This window comes from Aspergillus homomorphus (assembly GCF_003184865.1).
Source record: "Aspergillus homomorphus CBS 101889 unplaced genomic scaffold BO97scaffold_31, whole genome shotgun sequence".
Lineage (NCBI taxonomy): Eukaryota > Fungi > Ascomycota > Eurotiomycetes > Eurotiales > Aspergillaceae > Aspergillus > Aspergillus homomorphus.
Genome location: NW_020291917.1, coordinates 99064 through 116085, shown reverse-complemented (window position 1 = coordinate 116085; position 17022 = coordinate 99064). Strand labels below are relative to the sequence as shown.

The 17022-nt window shown below is 52.2% G+C and overlaps 5 protein-coding genes across 5 annotated transcripts; 3 read left to right on the top strand and 2 right to left on the bottom strand.

Annotated features, from left to right (window-relative positions):
* The first annotated feature begins 4882 nt into the window (after nucleotides 1–4882).
* On the top strand, nucleotides 4883–6927 carry BO97DRAFT_407088 (MFS transporter). The gene is made up of 2 exons (XM_025695568.1): nucleotides 4883–5594; nucleotides 5648–6927. Exons 1-2 carry the CDS (start codon nucleotides 4979–4981, stop codon nucleotides 6850–6852), a joined length of 1821 nt encoding a protein of 606 aa, XP_025549320.1. The 5' UTR covers nucleotides 4883–4978; the 3' UTR covers nucleotides 6853–6927.
* Nucleotides 6928–7003: 76 nt separating this feature from the next.
* On the bottom strand, nucleotides 7004–8446 carry BO97DRAFT_349900 (putative phosphatidylglycerol specific phospholipase; the record flags this gene model as incomplete). The annotated part of the gene is made up of 1 exon (XM_025691931.1): nucleotides 7004–8446. One exon carries the CDS (start codon nucleotides 8444–8446, stop codon nucleotides 7004–7006), a length of 1443 nt encoding a protein of 480 aa, XP_025549319.1.
* A 486-nt stretch (nucleotides 8447–8932) lies between these two features.
* Nucleotides 8933–10161, bottom strand: BO97DRAFT_426688 (pepsin-like aspartic protease; the record flags this gene model as incomplete). Its single annotated transcript, XM_025697145.1, has 3 exons — nucleotides 8933–9091; nucleotides 9151–9525; nucleotides 9601–10161. The coding sequence occupies 3 exons, from the start codon at nucleotides 10159–10161 to the stop codon at nucleotides 8933–8935; spliced, it is 1095 nt and encodes a 364-aa protein (XP_025549318.1).
* Nucleotides 10162–10430: 269 nt separating this feature from the next.
* On the top strand, nucleotides 10431–12310 carry BO97DRAFT_471873 (Zn(II)2Cys6 transcription factor; the record flags this gene model as incomplete). The annotated part of the gene is made up of 3 exons (XM_025700082.1): nucleotides 10431–10558; nucleotides 10638–11998; nucleotides 12252–12310. The coding sequence occupies exons 1-3, from the start codon at nucleotides 10503–10505 to the stop codon at nucleotides 12308–12310; spliced, it is 1476 nt and encodes a 491-aa protein (XP_025549317.1). The 5' UTR covers nucleotides 10431–10502.
* Nucleotides 12311–14708: 2398 nt separating this feature from the next.
* Nucleotides 14709–16544, top strand: BO97DRAFT_479432 (arylsulfotransferase family protein; the record flags this gene model as incomplete). The annotated part of the gene is made up of 2 exons (XM_025700695.1): nucleotides 14709–15182; nucleotides 15219–16544. The coding sequence occupies 2 exons, from the start codon at nucleotides 14709–14711 to the stop codon at nucleotides 16542–16544; spliced, it is 1800 nt and encodes a 599-aa protein (XP_025549316.1).
* Nucleotides 16545–17022: the final 478 nt, after the last annotated feature.

The following is a 17022-nucleotide window of genomic DNA, read 5'->3' as shown; positions in this document are numbered from 1 at the left end:
GTTGAATGACCTTGTTCTTCTCAGCGGCGTCTTTGACCATATCTTGGAAAATGTCGAGAAGAACTGTTATCTCCTTGAATATGTCCTTGATGCGGTCGGTGACTATGTCTGCTTGGTGTAGTAGAACTGATGCTGTGCTAGGGTCCATTGATAATGCGAATTTCTTTTTTGTAAGTGCGCGGCTAATACCCTCTTTGTCGTTCGCCGCCTCGGTAAGGGAAAAAACCGCGTTCGGAGACAGATTGCGGTCAATGTGTCGGGCTTTAGGCTGCGCGGTACAAGAAAGACATATCAACATCGTAATCTTCTCCACCTCAAATGCTGTATCCAAGGCGGTCCGTTTGTAGGAGGGATGATTTATGCTGCAGTACTGGAAGTCAAGTAAGCAGGCAGCAGGAGGATCCAGGGAGATGACTTACCGATCGGAGGAGCTGGCGAGGTTGAGGATGATCGGCTTGTCTCTTTCTCAAGCGCCCCGGTTTCTTGTATGGGCTTTCCGGGGCAATCTGAAGGAACATGACACTGCTTTCCAGAACCTGGTTCGTTCGCGTTCGAGCGAACGCGAACGGCAGCCGACCGAGAAGTATCTTGCACACCTGACGTGGGGATGAACGGGTCTCTAGTGCCATTGACGAGGTGTCCTCGAGTTGTCCGTCAGTTCAAGCGACGGGATGACTCCCATGGTTCTTCAAACATAGAAGCCCTTCAGCAGGATGGCGCAAGGCCGACAGAACTGTCGACAGCATAGAGCAATACGTGATAACGTCTGCAGGTCAATTCCCAACCCGCTCGGCGTTGATGAGGCCATGGCTATCACACGCTCTCTCCGCGAGGTGTTCCTTCCTCAGGCCCCTCTCCTCACAATGCAATCGTATAGGATTGCGCGGTCCCAAGAGACTTTAGAAATGTGAATGAGGTGGAAGGTGAGGTGGTTCAGATATGATAGTTGGGCGGCCGCCGCAACATTATCCAATCTGAGAGGCAAGGCCGTCATGATGCCTTAATGACTTAATGACATTCCTCGCATTCAAGCTCTTCGGGAGGAGTATCGACTCAAATCCTGACCCCCACCGAAAAAGAAAGAACAGGACTGGTATGTACATACAACACCCCGCATTCTAGCTTCTACTCCGTTTGTATACCACTCTAGCATATGCTCATAGGACACTGTCGAAAGCTCACCGAATCGACGCGTCCACTATCGGCTAATGCCAACCGAACGCCACTTGCAGGCCATTGCAATCTTCTTTTCGAAATGTTCTCTTTGGAGATTCCTGGATATCCACGTCGGGTCTGGACATTGACGATGCCATATATGCGGCTGCGTACTTAGCCGTGGTTAAACAGCGAGGACCTGCACTGTAAAAGGCTGATTCTCGCCTGCATGATGCGCGGTGATTATAATGCTTGGGAGGAGGAAGATCAGCGGCGAAAGATTCAAGGCTTGCAGTGACATGCTCTTCCAATTCCTTCACAAATCAGCCGCCAGCCTTTGTCAGTTTTCCAGTGTCGGTAATGGCAATACAGTCCGGAATTGAGCAAGCCAGCCCACACACTCCATTTTGGAGTTCAAGTATCCTCGTTTGTGAGCTGCTTGAGTCAGGCAATCATTATAAGAATGCCAGAACTCATTATTCTAGACACTGGAAAGGGTCCTCTTAGTCGGGACGGCATTTCCAGTCTCCTCACAACTGCTAGACAGTGCGATGAAACGAGCAATGAAGCCTCCCAGCGACCCTATAGGTTTCTCCACTTGATCGTTTCAGTGCAGAAAGTATCCAAGGCTTTGTTAGTAAGCTGGAGTGACGCGTGAGCACCTCCCTTGCCATGAGGTTTTCGAGGACGTCGTCCGAAGCCAGAAGTGTTTGAAGAAGACGATCTGGTGCGTTGTTTCGTTAGCACAATACTGACACAGGCTTATCTACGATGCATCCATCCCCTTCCCTCTGGAACCAAGGTTGTCAACTTACTTATTGGAAGCCACTGCCAGAAACCTCCATTTCACTAAAGGCAGTTCGCCAGGTATAAGGTTCTTGGCGGTCTTCTTCGTACGGCGTGCGGCGGCGGCTAGGGTGGTTGAACCGGCATGCTGTACAGTCATGCCATGAAAGATACATAATAGGACACTCTATCACTTTGCTTTTGTATACTCTTCCACGCAGGTAAGAGCCAGCGTCGTTGGGGACGTGATGCGTTTCCGCTTAGGACATAGTAACCTGCATAACAGGGAAAGTAGGTGACGTTATCTCGAACAATATGTATGGTCGTGCTTGATAGTAACCCAGCAACATAGAGAATATCTTTCTCTGACATTATGGGAAATTTTTCGAGGATACGGTAGCACGCTGTCCTACAATCTGCCCGGAAGAACATCGGCTGATATGCCCGACCGTATAGCACAGCTCCGTCGTTACATGAAGGGACGTCCTTGGTGACGCCCTTCTAAAGAACGGAAATAGCAGACAGCTATAATCGGAGCATTAGAAATGGACATCCGGCATGGCCGCGATCATGAGAAGTCGGACTTGGACTTGGCTTGCAGACAGTGTGAAAGGAACCGCCATTTGAGACCTAGCTTAGCCGTCGGTGTCACAGCAATTGCACTACGATTTTCCAATACTTGTCTCCATAGCATCGAGGAAAGATCTCGCAGCGCATCCCATTTGGCTCGGGTCGGAATCCCATTTAAAGAGATTATTGGAGTCGTCGGAGAGGGTTGTCGCTGCTGCAGCCGCTTTGTCTTCGTCTATCTTGGCCTGCATCTTTGCTATGGCGTCACGTAGAGTGTTTCGGCGGGCAGGCTAGAAGATATGTGCAGGGATAGTCCGGTGAGACTTGGCAATTTCCATCGCTTGAGTTGTGTGAGGATTGTACAGCGGAGTGCCTGTCCTGGTGTATCCAAGTTCTCAGGGGTTGGCGGTGCTCTTGTAGGCATCGGCCTCGGCTTGGAGGACAGTAAGACCGGTCTTGCGGACATGGTGCACAGCTTCAATTTCTAATTTGATGTTTCTCCTAACGCATTCATAATAGTGAGCCTTAGAACTCTTCATCGTCTGGCTCCTAGCCCCGAACACCACATAGAGGCACCACATAATGTTGCAGATCTGTTTAAGCGTCGTACACAGGTATCCTGTACAACTGGCCTGTAAAATCAAGAGAGAAAGAAAAGGCTTCCCTGTTGAATTATACGTACCTTAATAAAACCCGGGTTAATCAATCCCTATCCTTCAAACCAGAACACGGCGCAAACCAACCTCCTCCTTCTTCTCTTTCTTCCGAACACCATCTCTCCGTCGCTCTGGGAGCGAGACAAATGCTTTTCTCGAGGTCAATAAGAGCTGTAGGCAGGCACCAAATTATCTGCAGGTTATACCAAAGCATCAAAATTGTTCGAGTCGTGCAGTGATCGGTATGATTCTGTCGATAGGCGCCCTGCAGCATAATTGTCCAAACCTATCCTTGGAGCATTACCAAGAAAACCACAGGATCACCGTACCTTAAACCCGCTGGCCAAGCCATGAACTGGCTTTCCGAATCAAGCTGCATCTGGCAGCTACGTAACCAATGTCATCTTGCACCCGTGACTATCAGACCGTATTAGTACTTGAGAAGCAAGTGTGGAAAGGTATTTGGGATCTATCTCACGAAGTTATCTCATTTCATTGACCTTGAGTCAGCTCAGCAAGACTGCGCGTTCATATTACGGATTGAGATACTCTCTGGCATTCAGGCGAGAGGGTGAAAGAAATCTTTTCCCGGCCTTCAAGATATCAATGAATGGGTATGGATGTACGGGAGTTGAGAGAACCGGGATGAGTTTTACAGGAGATAACGGCTGGGAATCCGTGAAATCTCGTCGTGAGGACAAGAGGTCTTTTGACATCGTTTGGTGCGGATGGGTTTATTTGCGCATGTTCAGTGTATATGCCCGCTCAAGATGAAATAGATGGAAAGAGATAGACAAGGATACATGGGCAGTGGAGAGGTGGCGGGGTGGAGGAGTGGGTAGAAAAATAGGGAGTGGAGGAGGTTGGGAAAAGTGGAGGGAAGAGAAGGATTGAGAGGCAGAAAGTCAAGAGGGGCAGGCGTTTACCTTCATCTGACAGACTGACAGCAGAGTGAATCCGATATAGAGATAGAGAATAGAGAATGGGAATGGATCATACATTTCACTGGAATCTACCAGACAAGATGTATGTACGTAAAGTGAATGACCAATGGGCAGGAGCTAACCCTAGTAGCATAGGATTCACCCGGAGACCATTGTGTCTGGTGAATACAATAATGTGCAAGGCAGTCAGGCAGACTACGTCATAGCCAATGCCAGTCCAACATTGAAACCATTTTCTATTCTACAACTCTATAGCTATAAAATCAAGCTTCAGCTCCAAGCTTGGGACAACCTTGAGTATCCATTCACTACCTACCATATTTCCTTCTAGACCTTCCAGACCGGCAACCTAACCCGACTAAACCAGTCTCATACGCAACCCCAGGATCAATACCAGGGGCAGACGATGCCTCGGTTGACGGACTCCGGCCCTCTTCTCGGCTTGCCGATCCAACAGCCGAAGGGATTGCTTGCGTGACCCTCAGCGGGTCTCTTGCTATTCTTCCACCCAATGCGACTGCAGACTCGACTCGCAGGCCCCTCTTAGTGCCGGACGAAGTGTCCATCCATGATTCAATGCTCCTTAAGCCGTTTCTGCATGGATGGTCTGACTTTAAATCATCCGAACCACCCAGCAAGATAGCCACAGCATGTGGGTTGAATGAACCATTCCATAAAATAAGAAAAATTTTCTCTTTCGTTCCTGATAACACCATGAGGTCGATGATCCTCGTAATATAGTAATAAGCTAAATCTCAATCCATATAAATAGGGAATCGTTCCCCTGTATTGACCTCATTTTGTTGCACCAAGCAATGTGCCAAGCCCAGCGCCGCGATCGCTTCCCCTCCCGTCGGACTCGGCATCATGACTTCAATCACCAGTACTGACAAAGCTCCAGTCCGACCGGCTCGCATCCCCTACTGGCGGATGCTTTTCGACCACGGCGCTGTGACCGAGGAGATCATCAACTACCCTTACACCGGTCGGGGCACCGAGGATGACCCCTATATCGTGGAATGGATCCCGGACGATCCGCGTAATCCGATGCTCTTTTCCAAAAACCTGAAATGGAGCTTCACCATCATCGCCGCCTTTGCCACGTTCGGAGTATCCATGGCCTCGTCCGCTTATGCGGGCAGTATCGGCCAGATCGTCGAGTATTTCGGCGTTGGGACTGAAGTCGCCACACTGGGAGTGTCGCTGTTCGTGCTTGGCTTCGCGGTCGGCCCGTTGGTGTGGGCGCCTCTCAGTGAATTGATAGGACGGCAACAAGTCTTCGCCATCTCGTACCTGGGTCTGGCAGTATTCTGTGCGGGTGCGACTGGGTCGCGAAACTCGTGGACCTTGATCATCCTTCGCTTCTTCGCGGGCTCGTTTGGGGCATCGCCCTTGACAAATGCAGGCGGCGTGATTGCAGACATCTTCCCCGCAGAGGAGCGGGGACTGGCGATGAGTCTGTTCGCGGGAGCCCCATTTCTGGGTAGGATCTGTGGTTCCATTCGAGAAGGTAAACACGCTGACCAGGACGTTTAGGACCAACGATCGGGCCCATCATCGGCGGTTTCTTGGGCGAGAGTGCCGGCTGGAAATGGGTGCAGGGCCTCTTGGCCGCCTTCTCGGGCCTCATCTGGATCATCCAGTGTCTCTTGGTCCCCGAAACCTATGCACCGTTGCTGCTGCGCGCGCGAGCAGACCGGCTATGCAAGTTGACCGGGAAGATGTATATCAGCAAGCTGGACTGTGAGCGAGGTCGGGTCTCCGTGGCGACTGCGTTTGGAGCGGCCCTGCTGCGTCCATGGGTATTGCTCTTCGCCGAGCCGATCGTTCTGCTGCTGTCGCTGTACATGGCCATCGTCTATGGCACGCTCTACATGCTTTTTGACGCCTTCCCGATCGTGTTTCAGGAAATTCGTGGCTGGAGCGAAGGCATCGGCTCTTTGCCATTCCTGGGAGTCATGGTCGGCATGATGTCAGCCGTCGCCTACAACATGTACGACAACAAGCGCTACAAGCGTCTTCACGAGCAACACAAGGGCTTTGCGCCCCCCGAAACCCGTTTGCCCCCGACGATGATCGGTGGGATCACCATCCCGGTCGGATTATTCTGGTTCGCGTGGACCAACGGCCCCTCCGTACATTGGATCGTGTGCATCATTGCGGCAGCACCCTTTGGCTTCGGGATGGTGCTCGTGTTTTTAAACATTATGTCGTACTTAATCGACTCATATACAATCTATGCGGCGTCCGTTTTGGCAGCGAACTCGATCATCCGAAGCTGCTTCGGCGCCGGTTTCCCCTTGTTCACGACATACATGTATAACAACCTGGGGATCCATTGGGCGTCGTGCATTCCAGCGTTCTTGTCTCTGGCCTGTCTGCCATTCCCATTCATCTTCTATAAATATGGAGCTACCATTCGACGGAAGTGCAAATACTCTGCTGAGGCGGATGCCTTCATGCGCAAGCTGGCCGAGAAGACGCTGCACCACCCGGAGAAAGAGACTGAGGCGGAGGACGAAGAGGCAGAGGCGGTCGCAGACGAACTAGATGTAACTGCCATAGACCAGGAGCTGGATTTAGAGCGTGGGGGCTCAGCTTCCACGGAAGGTCACTCGCAGCAGCAGTACGAGGCTAATCCGTACGACATCGACCGGGTCAACACCCGCAATTCCGCCATCACTCAGCGGTCGCGCTCGCGCTCAGTCCAGTCCAGGCGGAAGAAGTGGCTGGGATTCTAGTCACGGATGATACCATTAATAGCGGCACAAGCCACCCCGGGATGCCATAATATAGCATAGCCTCGCATAGCATCCAGAATTAATTATTAGATTTGTCTTTCATTATCTTCAGAACGGAAGAGATCCAAGATGGGCCGCCGACAATTCCAGCCTACGGCTCCGGTAGCTTTTCGGGCGTATCCGATCGGATGGTATCCCGAATCAGTCCGTCAAAGTTGGGAGACCAGGCTACACGGGGAGTCAAGAAGGGTAGATCCCAAAGTTCCGCCACATATCTCAAAATGGAGGTGTGAGTGAAATCGTTCGGCTGGTCCGTCGGTCGGTGCTGTACAAACCCCTTGTCGACCCAGGGCGAAATCAGCAAAGTAGGTACCCGTACTCCCAGCCGATCGAATCGGAAGGTTGTCTGCGTGCCATCCCGCGCTGCCTCTGTATATGTAAGGTTGTCCCCTGCAGGTACATTTTCCGGAGGGGGAACATGGTCCGCAAACCCGCCGTGCTCGTCAAAGGTGAGAATGAACAGAGTCTCGTTCCACTGTGGGGATGCACGCAGCGCCTCGTAGAGACTCTTCAGGAACCCCTCTCCGAGGTGAATAGGCGACGGCGGGTGGAAAGAAGTGAATGAGCAGCATTCCGGATTGATCCAGGTAAACTGGGGCAAGGTGCCGGCCTTCGCATCTTTATAGAATTGATCGATGGGTTTGACGTTCGAGACCCCGTGACCGGAGATCTTCGTCCAGGAGTAAAAAAGCGCATCGGGGAGAAACCCGGTTGTGTTGGAGTAGTTGATCCAGCTGATTCCCGCCGCCGACAGCTGCTCGAAGATGGAAACCTGGGGTAGGGAGGACGAGTCGAAGTCGGGATCATTGGTTCCGTGGCCGTACGAAGTGCCGGAGGTGAGGTAGGCGCGATTGGGGTTCGTTGGGCCTGGAACTGAAGCGAACCAGCGATCGAAGAGAACGAAGTTCTCCGCCAGCGCATTGAGGATCGGTACGCGTTCGGGTGGGTAGTAGTTGATTACCTCGGCTGCCCGACCGAGGTTCCCGTTCAGACCGTATGCGCGGACCTGCTCTGTCACGAACCCCTGCATGGTCGGACGGTCTACTTCAGGATTGGGGTCGTAGGTGCCATAGATCTGCAGGTTTCCTCCGGCGATGCTGTGGTCGGGGTCGTCGGGCGCAATGTCCTGAGCTGTGGGCTTGGCGCAGACTTGAGGGGAGTCCGGATCGGAGATATCGGCTGGGTTGCAGTATTCGGTGCGGATGAGCCCATCGATGTCAGCATTGTAGGTCAATCCGCCTGCGAACGTGTCGAAAGAAAGGTTCTCCTGCACGACGACGACAACATTCTTGATTGGGCTGCGCGCGGGGGGTTTTGTGCCACCAACGGAGTCTTGTGAGTGGCCGGAGATAACACGGCCGAGGAAAAAGAATATTAGCAGAGAGAGTATCGTGAGGACAAGAAGCAGAAGTGTAATGAGTGTACTCCGGACGAGAGAGTGCCGGAGTGGTGGTTGTTTATGTACGGGGTAGTCCTCGGGGTTTGTGGGGTCATCGCCGTGAGGGAGGAGTCTCCGTTTCTCGGATCTGAGCATTCGATCCGGCTCGGGCGATGAAGAGGTTGACGACGACAACGACGACGACATTTTTGTGTTGATAATACCTCCAGAAGCAGTGTAACTCAGGAGGAAGAAGCGAAAAAGGAAGGGAGAAGACACTGCAGGTGAAAGAAGGACATCCGAGCTGTAATAATGTAGACAGGCGGGGGCGGGGCACTTGACTGAGTCAGCTGCAGATTCCCACCCGGTGATTTGCTGCAGCTCAGTTAGAAGCACCAATCATAGAAGCTACTGCTCACCGTGGCTAGAGAGACACGCATTCATTGGCCAGACTTGTGGATAAACAACTTTGTTTCCTAATTCAGAAGTCTCCGGGTGAGCCGATCACATGCTTCCAAGTTGTACTGATTGATCATGAACAATAGACAACATTCAATCACCATTCAGAATTCAATTAGAAGTTAATGAGAAGTACTGGACCATGTACTAAGTACTAGGTACAGTACTAGATACAAGTACCATTCAATCCAACCGCTGCGCGAACCGCAACTCATTCCTCCCAAAATCATACACCGACACCACATTTTTCAAAAACGACACCCCCAGAATATTCAACATAACGCCCTCATACGCCACCGTTTCCGACGACGCAAGCAGCGACACACAAGTCCCGTCCCCAGTCTGATAAATGAGATCCCGACCATCATGGTAGAAGGTTTGATCCCCGATCCGGACTCCACAGGTGGGCGTTTCTGCATTGCAGCCACCACGTACACCCGCAGCGCATTGTCATACATCGCCGGCGGGGAGAATAGGGCGTTGATAGGTTCCACCACCGCAGCAGGAAGAAAGCTGAACTCGTTTCCGGTATCGGTGAAGGCCTGGAACGCCGTCGTGTTGGTTGTGGTGTTCTCCGCGTGAGGTTCGCCGTACGTGACGGCTGATACCGTGAAAGCCCAGTAGGATCGGCTGCGTTGGCCCGAGGTGAACTTGGCGGGGATGTTGTCCAGGATCTCCACGGGCACGACGGAGAAGTACGGGACGTGGGGTACAGGGGGTAGGTCGCCGAGGGTGAGGTAGCCTCCAAAGGTCGAGGTCGAGAGATTGAGCGGAGTCTACGCGAGAGCGATGCTAAAGTAGGCATCAACCAGGCCTCGTTCATACATGGTGTTGAACAGGGGACTGTAGACTGTCCGGTTGTAGAAGAACGTCTTGTTGTCTGCATGGTTGCCAGGATGGGCAGACGTGAGAGATGGGTAGCCCAGACCCAGCACGCCGCTGTTGACGCCGTCGCCCATGGGGTTGCTCTGGTCGGCGATCCCAACCGCTTGCCCTTCGACAGTTATCCCGGCTAAGGTGATGTCCTCGTAGGCCATGACTCCGCTGGCGATGCCATTGCCGTACTGGACGCCAAAGGTTTCGTTCTGGATCTGACGATAAGTGCAAGATTGGTCGTAGGTCTTAGCACTGTAGAGACAGTCGGCTTCGGGGATCTCAAGGTTGGTCGTCGCGTTGATGCACGTAAAGCCTGACCGCATCACATATGTGTCACTGCTGCCAGTGTCAACCAGGAGTTGAAAGATCTGGTTGCCGAAGGTCACATCGACATCGAACGTGGTGCCATACTGGGCAGCAAGCAGTGAAGCAGTATTGGAGGGCGTGTGACATGCACAACGTCTTGTAAGAGGAAGTGTGGCCGCGATACTTCCTACAATGATATGGCTCGCTGAAATTAAGAATAAGAGCCTCATATTGAGTTTCAACTTCAAGTGTCTGGCATGTGAGGATACTGCGGACTTCTACTCAGGAGTTGCCTCTCCCAGTTATATATGGTGTTTCCATCCCCAACACAGGACGGTTGCCTACAGAGCTAACCCTCGCATATTTCATTCCTCAGATTATCCCCCACGCGAGTTTCGAATCTCTCTAGCATCAGATCCACATGAATAGGCAGAAGCCACGGAGAAGCACAAAACGGCCCGAAAGCACGATGACGGCCGAGTCCGCCGTTGCGCCGCCAAGCCCTCTCGTATATTTTAGTTCTTGATTAGTGTCAGCCCCCCTCAATCAGCCTCATCCACCTCCAACAATCATGAAAAGAGCACGAAGAAGCACACCCAAGGTTCGTTCTGGCTGTCTGACCTGCAAGTGCGTCTTTTCCCCGGGCTTCCCACATCCCACACGTTGTCCATCCCAATTGACTTACCAACAATGACAATCTATGCAGAGCGCGTCGCATCAAATGCGATGAAACAAAACCCACTTGCCAACGATGTACTCACTCCAACCGCACATGTGAAGGATACCTAGCATCTTCCGACAAAGCCTCCGGTTCCCCGGCGACGAGCCTCTCTATCACAACCTACAGCATTCCCTTCAAAGTCCCTGGAAGTCAAGTCGACCGTCAATTGCTTCACTTCTACTGCTGCCAGGCAGCAGAGAGTCTGTCGAGCTTCTCCGACCCCACGCTATGGACGCGTCTAATTCTCCAGCGCTGCCACACCCAACCCATCATCCGGAATGCGCTGGTCACACTGAGCGCACTCTACCAAGACCACCACAGCCGTTACTCGGACGAGGGAAACTCACCAACACAGCCCTCGCCAAGGAACCTCCAGCTAATCGCGAGATCCCATCGACAGCTGCGCATGCACCTCTCCTCCCCACAGGCCTCCTACGAAGTCGCCTTGATCTGTGGAGTGATCTTTTATGCCTTCGAGTCGCTGATCGGACAGACGGAGAACGCCATCCGCCATCTCGATCAGGCGTTGATCCTCTTCCGACGATACCGGTATCAATACCATCTTCTTCAACAGAATGGCCGTGGCATCGGGAACGATATCTTCCCCCATCTGAGCTCGCGCCTCGCGCGATTGGACATCCAAGCCAGCATATACCACGACTCTCGCCCTGTGGTACTAGCCAGCAGTGAACCGATCAGGCCCATCTCTGAACTAGCGCCTCACAGCATGCCTTTTAGAGACGTCAACCATGCGGAAACGCTCCTCGTCGACCTCCAGGCACGTCTCTTGCAGCATCTTCTCCTGTACCTACCCTACAAGCGAACACCGCTCAACGACCTTCCGCCGGGAATCTTTCATAAGCGCGTTGCTCTCGACGCCGCATTCCAGGAATACATTCATTCCATCACCAATGTTTCCCTAGCCGGTGGCTCAAGAACCGCACAGCACATTCTTCTCCTGCGGATCCAAGCACAGCTATTCCACAGCGTCTTACTGGAGAACGTGCACGCACCAAGTGTGTCTTCGCCTGCTGCCGACGCAGACTCTGCTTTAAGCGCCGCTCTGAGCAATATCTCCGCTCTCCTCGATGGGACAGTCACCAGCCACCGTGATGTTGACGCTCTCAGCGCCCGACAAAGTGACCGAACCGAACGCGGGTTCACACTTTCCACGCAGCTTATAGCGGGTCTGTACGTCGTCTGTCTGAAAAGCAGCGATCCTTTCAATGTAGATGCAGCGTTATCCTTGTTGCAAGATCCCAGATTACCGCGACGGGATGGGCTGTGGGATGCAGATGTGGTAACTGAAGTGGTGAAGAGATTAAGAGATACGGCCGGAAGCAGCAGTGAGAGCGACGTCGATGCCGTCTGCGATCAACGATCGACTCCCCCAGATGCCCGCTTGGAAGATATTGGTAGGGAAATCTTAGATGCAGAGGGCATTCACGGAGTGGGCGATATTCTCGATTCGATGAAAAGGGATCAATCATTGCCTTGTTTGGATGAACCTTCCATGTATCGGGTGTCTCTCCCAGAGTCGATGAACGACAATATGGCCGGAGTGCCAGAAATACCTAGATAATGCGGACACCTCTTTAGAAGAGACATTTGACCACTCCGAGGGGGCAGAAGGTGTACGACCTGACATCCTGATATAGGTCAGTAGACAAACGGAGGAGCGATTTGGTCCAAGGCTTCATTCGTTGTAGACCTTCGTTCCTGGAGCTGTGAAAACACCCGAGTTGCGCTTGATCGCAACAGGAGAACTGGCTCTTGTACCGCGAACCACATCGACTTACAATGTAAGCGAGGCCCATCTCCTCACTGTGCGTCAGCAAAACTCTCTTGGTATTCATTGATGAAGCAGGCAAGGACCAGACCAAGCCTGCCAAGACCACTCTCAGCAGATTACTCATCGGAAAGTGGAATCTCCGTCGGCAATCATCGCCTAGACTCGGCCATCACTGTCAAGGATCTGCTCAAAGATCGTTCCGTGATCAGTTGGAAATGGGCACACATGTACTATCCGGCTCTCCAGCATGCAGTGACTGACAATACCTGCCTAGTATATGGCTACTCTGCATGGCGTCACTGTCATCTCTCGCTCCAACCAGACATACGCCGTATAGGTTCCTGATTCGTTCGTCAATTGCCGCGATATTCGGGTTGACGGGAACATGTATCGACCCAATCGGTGGCATCAAATTGGAGGAATGGCGTCAGTATGGAACCAAGTGATGAGATCTGATGGTCGTTGCGAAATTCCTATGGGAGATGTTGCTTTGTCGGCAATCACAGTCTGATTGTCCCTCATATATAAATGACGATGCTAGTCTGCTTTGAATCGTATATTGATCGGAGGCTGGAGGACGAGTACGGACTGCTCTCGCATATCTTCCCACTGTCCCCCTTATTTAAAAAAGTCCTTGCACGTGCACATCTGTTCATTGCAGACGTCTTTACCCGTTGCTGCGTGATTGGAAAGCGACCTGAGCTAAGCTATTCGGCAATTCCCTCCGCTTCATCGCTTCCTGGAGGAACGGGTTGATCTGCCTGGCTTCTCCACACTGACAAGTCGTCCTTGAAAAGAGACTCTGCAGTGTCGCATAACTGGTCCGGAGCGCTCACGGAAGAATATACCTGAGAACGCTATGACCGTTGGAAATGTTGATTTCCGTAACCTACTTAGCATTGTGATAAAAATAGTCGGCCCGGCGGGCATTTTCTCGAAACATGTCTTTGGGAGCTGTCGATATGGGATGGACGCCTGGAGACTATTATCGACCTCCTCATTGCTTCATCCCGACCGTGCATTTTTGATCTGGTGTGAAGCAGATTCTTCCCCTCTCCCTGCCCTTCTCAAATTTTTTGGACTTCTCTGGATCTTCCACGCCGGTGACAAGTCTGTGTATCATCGAACTCCGTGGGGATAAGATTCTCACCGTCTGCTGAAACTTGATTGGCCTGCAACCTCGACGGTCAGGGGACCCCCCTCGACGTCAAAACTTCAGTGAATTGCCAATTGGGAAAGCGTAGTGGAGCAAAGTAGACAACCGGACCCAGTTGTAGCGCGACAGGGGTTCCTGAAATGCCCCGGAGGCCAAGACATTCGCAAAGTTCCAAGCATTTTTCCAGAACACGGAGTGACTCCTGAATTTCTGATTCTGCTGATCACCGCCTCATTTCCCGCTTTTTCTACATCGGTGGTCCGCTTCAGTCGAACATCGGACTGAGCAAGTAAGGACGACGGAGTAGCCAATGTTATGGTGAATGATGATTGTGAGTTGAGGTTATCAGTATCACTGGTAAATTCTCAACCGCCTGAGTTGCAAATAGACTTCCCGGGGTTGTTGGTTGATGATGACGACGCAAGCGGGGCATTGCCCTTCGTTCGCAATCATCGGTTGCGAGAGTCGGAACAGATAAGATAACCAACCTAAATGGAGTATTTAGTCCCGAGTTTCGGTTCTGAGATATGCAGTACTGGCGGACCCTTGGCAAGAACCAATGACCGATTGCGGGTGCTGACTCGAGCCGAGCGATATCCTCAGTAGAGTCGTCACCCTCGTTACCGCCACGCTGTGGGCCAGACACAAATTGGGAACCGACTGCCAAGGTGGACTGGCTGGAAGACTTGATCCATTGTGGTCATCTTGGCACACCTTCTCTCACATCACATCAAGCTGCCCTGGTCCTGCTTGCGTGAGTGCCCCATCGTAATGGTCATTGGTTCCCACTGGTTCATTTCTGCGCCGCGTGTAGTGAAATGGGTTCTCCACCTCCCTCCGGCTATCTGTCTCGGAAACCAGTACCATTATGGATGCTCAAACAAATGACACATACTATACTGTCTGGCTTGATATAATTTCAGCCGCGATGGCGGAATAAAGAGCCAAGCCACAGTCGTTGGCAGGGGCTGGTGCCTTCGGTCGATCCCCAAATTGTCTCCAGTCTTTGACTGTGGCTTTTTTTATAAAGGAGAGCACGACCAGCTCTAGTGTCGCCTCGTGCCCCTCTCCGGCCGTTTGTGTCTCCATCTCTCATCGCGATGTTCCAATGTCCTCGGGGACTCGCACACTGTCATGCGTCCATCGTTTGCGGCCAAGGCTCTCTGGCCTACACGTTGCCACGATAGGCGCCCTCGTTAGTCTGCTGTACCTATTCTACACCTTTGCCGTACCACAGCTGCGACGGCTGCATCTCCGGACAGACTTGAGCTGGTATGATCTGGGACTCTATGGGTTCGGACCTTCCCAAGACTATGTCTCTTTCGATTATGAGTCTCCAGTAGTCCAAATCTTGGAAGCGGGCTCTGGATGCGACTCGCGATTCACCTTCCTGGCTCCCAGAGGGGACTCCATTGCCCAGCCGGGGCCCATGATCCTCGATTCCAGAGGCGAACTTATTTGGATGAAGCACAACTGGGAAATCACTCAGGACTTCAGGGTCCAAAGGTATGAGGATGCTGATTATCTCACATATTGGGAGGGTGACGAGATCGAAGGTAGAGGTTATGGGGCTTGGTATATGGTGGGTAGTGTCGAAGACATCTCGATCGTCCAATAGGCTAATCCGCCACAGTTGGATTCCACGTACACCCAGCGATATGTAATCACCCCTGTTGGAAGCTATGGTGGTGACCTGCATGAGTTTCACATCACACCTCAAGGAACCGCTCTCGTCACGATTTATGACCCAGTGCTTGCCGATTTGACCTCAGTTGGAGGGCCAGAGTTGGGATGGATATATGATGGCTTATTCCAGGAAATCGACATTGCGACAGGCGAACTGATTTTCGAATGGCGTGCATCGAAACATTACCCGATCAACAGCACTTATGAAAGCTTGGGCAAGTCTGGGATGGCCCGATCATCAGCCTTCGACTACTACCACATCAATAGTGTCGACAAAGATGAGGATGGAAACTATATTGTTTCAGCGCGACATACTCACACCATCAGCTGCATTGACAAAAGCAGCGGTGTGGTGTTGTGGACGCTCGGAGGCAAGCTCAATGAGTTTCGGGACCTTTCGAATGGAGAGGCGACCAACTTTGCTTGGCAACACGATGCGCGCTGGCATCCCAATAGCACGCTTACTCTGTTTAACAACGCAGCGCACTCGACGAGAGACCCTGACGAGGAAAGCCACGGCATGATGATTCACCTTGACCTCGACGCTCGCGAAGCGACCCTCCAGGCTGCTTACCATCACCCCCAACAGATGAAAGCTGTTTCGCAGGGGAATCTTCAAATGCTGGGCGACGACGGCCGTGTGCTAGTGGGCTGGGGCCATAACGCCGCCTTCACCGAGTTCAGCTCTGATGGGGAGATGTTGTGCAATGTTCATTTCGGAGCCTCGGCGTTCTTTGGCTTTGGTCGCGTGGTGTCGTACCGTGCTTTCAAAAGCGACTGGGTTGGAAGGCCACAGACTGCTCCGGACGCCGATGTGGTAGGCGATCGGGTCTATGTCAGCTGGAACGGGGCTACAGAGGTTGCCGCATGGCAGCTTGAGACTTGGCTATCTGGTGAGCTCGAAAACGCTGCCTTCAAGGTGGTGACACAAGTCGAGAAATCCGGGTTTGAAACCGAGCTCGAGATTCCGGAGAACCTGGAAGGCCCTCTGTTTCGACTGGCGGCACTGGATTTGGATGGCAACGTCTTGGGTGTTACAGAGCTGTTGCAGAGGGAGCAGAGGAGTGTCATGGAACAGCTTTTGAATATGCACTACTGGATCTTGGGCATTGCTTTCGTCATGAGCGGCCTCGGTCTGTTCCTTGGGTTCTGCAAGTGCTGCGGCTTTGATCCCAGCCCCCATCGATGGCGCTGTCGGCCTTCTGAATATCGGATGGTGGCTTTTAGCGACACTGATACAGTTCAACAGTCGGTATAGGAGCTATTCTAATTCTGAACGAGCTCGACACATCAACAACAGCCATCCGTCCTTGACTTGGAGGAGGGGTTGCCGGATCCTGTCAATCTTTCTTGTGAATAATTCTTGAGCCTTGTACATATGATACCCTTGTTCGTTCAAGCCAATATGGAGAAAAGACAGTCATTTCTTGTGAAACGACTGCTTTCATTTGCGACTTTCCAGCCTTGCAAAGCGGGCGCGCAGAGCAGCGTGCATGGCCTCCGAGGTCAAGTACAATTGGTCTCTGAATGAGTGACGAGCGGATCTTTGCTTCGCGCACATAACAAAGCTGCCATGGTATCAGAAATAATCTCTTCTGAGCCTGGTAATTCGAACAGCCCAGCAAGGCGAAAGATGGAAGCTAAAGTCAGGTAAGGTAGAGAGCAATTGTGATAGACGTGGTGACATGCGACCGAAAGGAGCAAGTGCCGGCAGCAGGTGACCTAGCCAGGCACCA

Excerpts from the sequence above, each read along its gene's own strand:
- BO97DRAFT_407088 (XM_025695568.1), top strand. The coding sequence starts at position 4,979 with ATGACTTCAATCACCAGTACTGACAAAGCTCCAGTCCGACCGGCTCGC. Across the intron at positions 5,595-5,647 it reads CGCGGGAGCCCCATTTCTGG|GACCAACGATCGGGCCCATC; the intron begins GTAGGATCTGTG and ends CAGGACGTTTAG.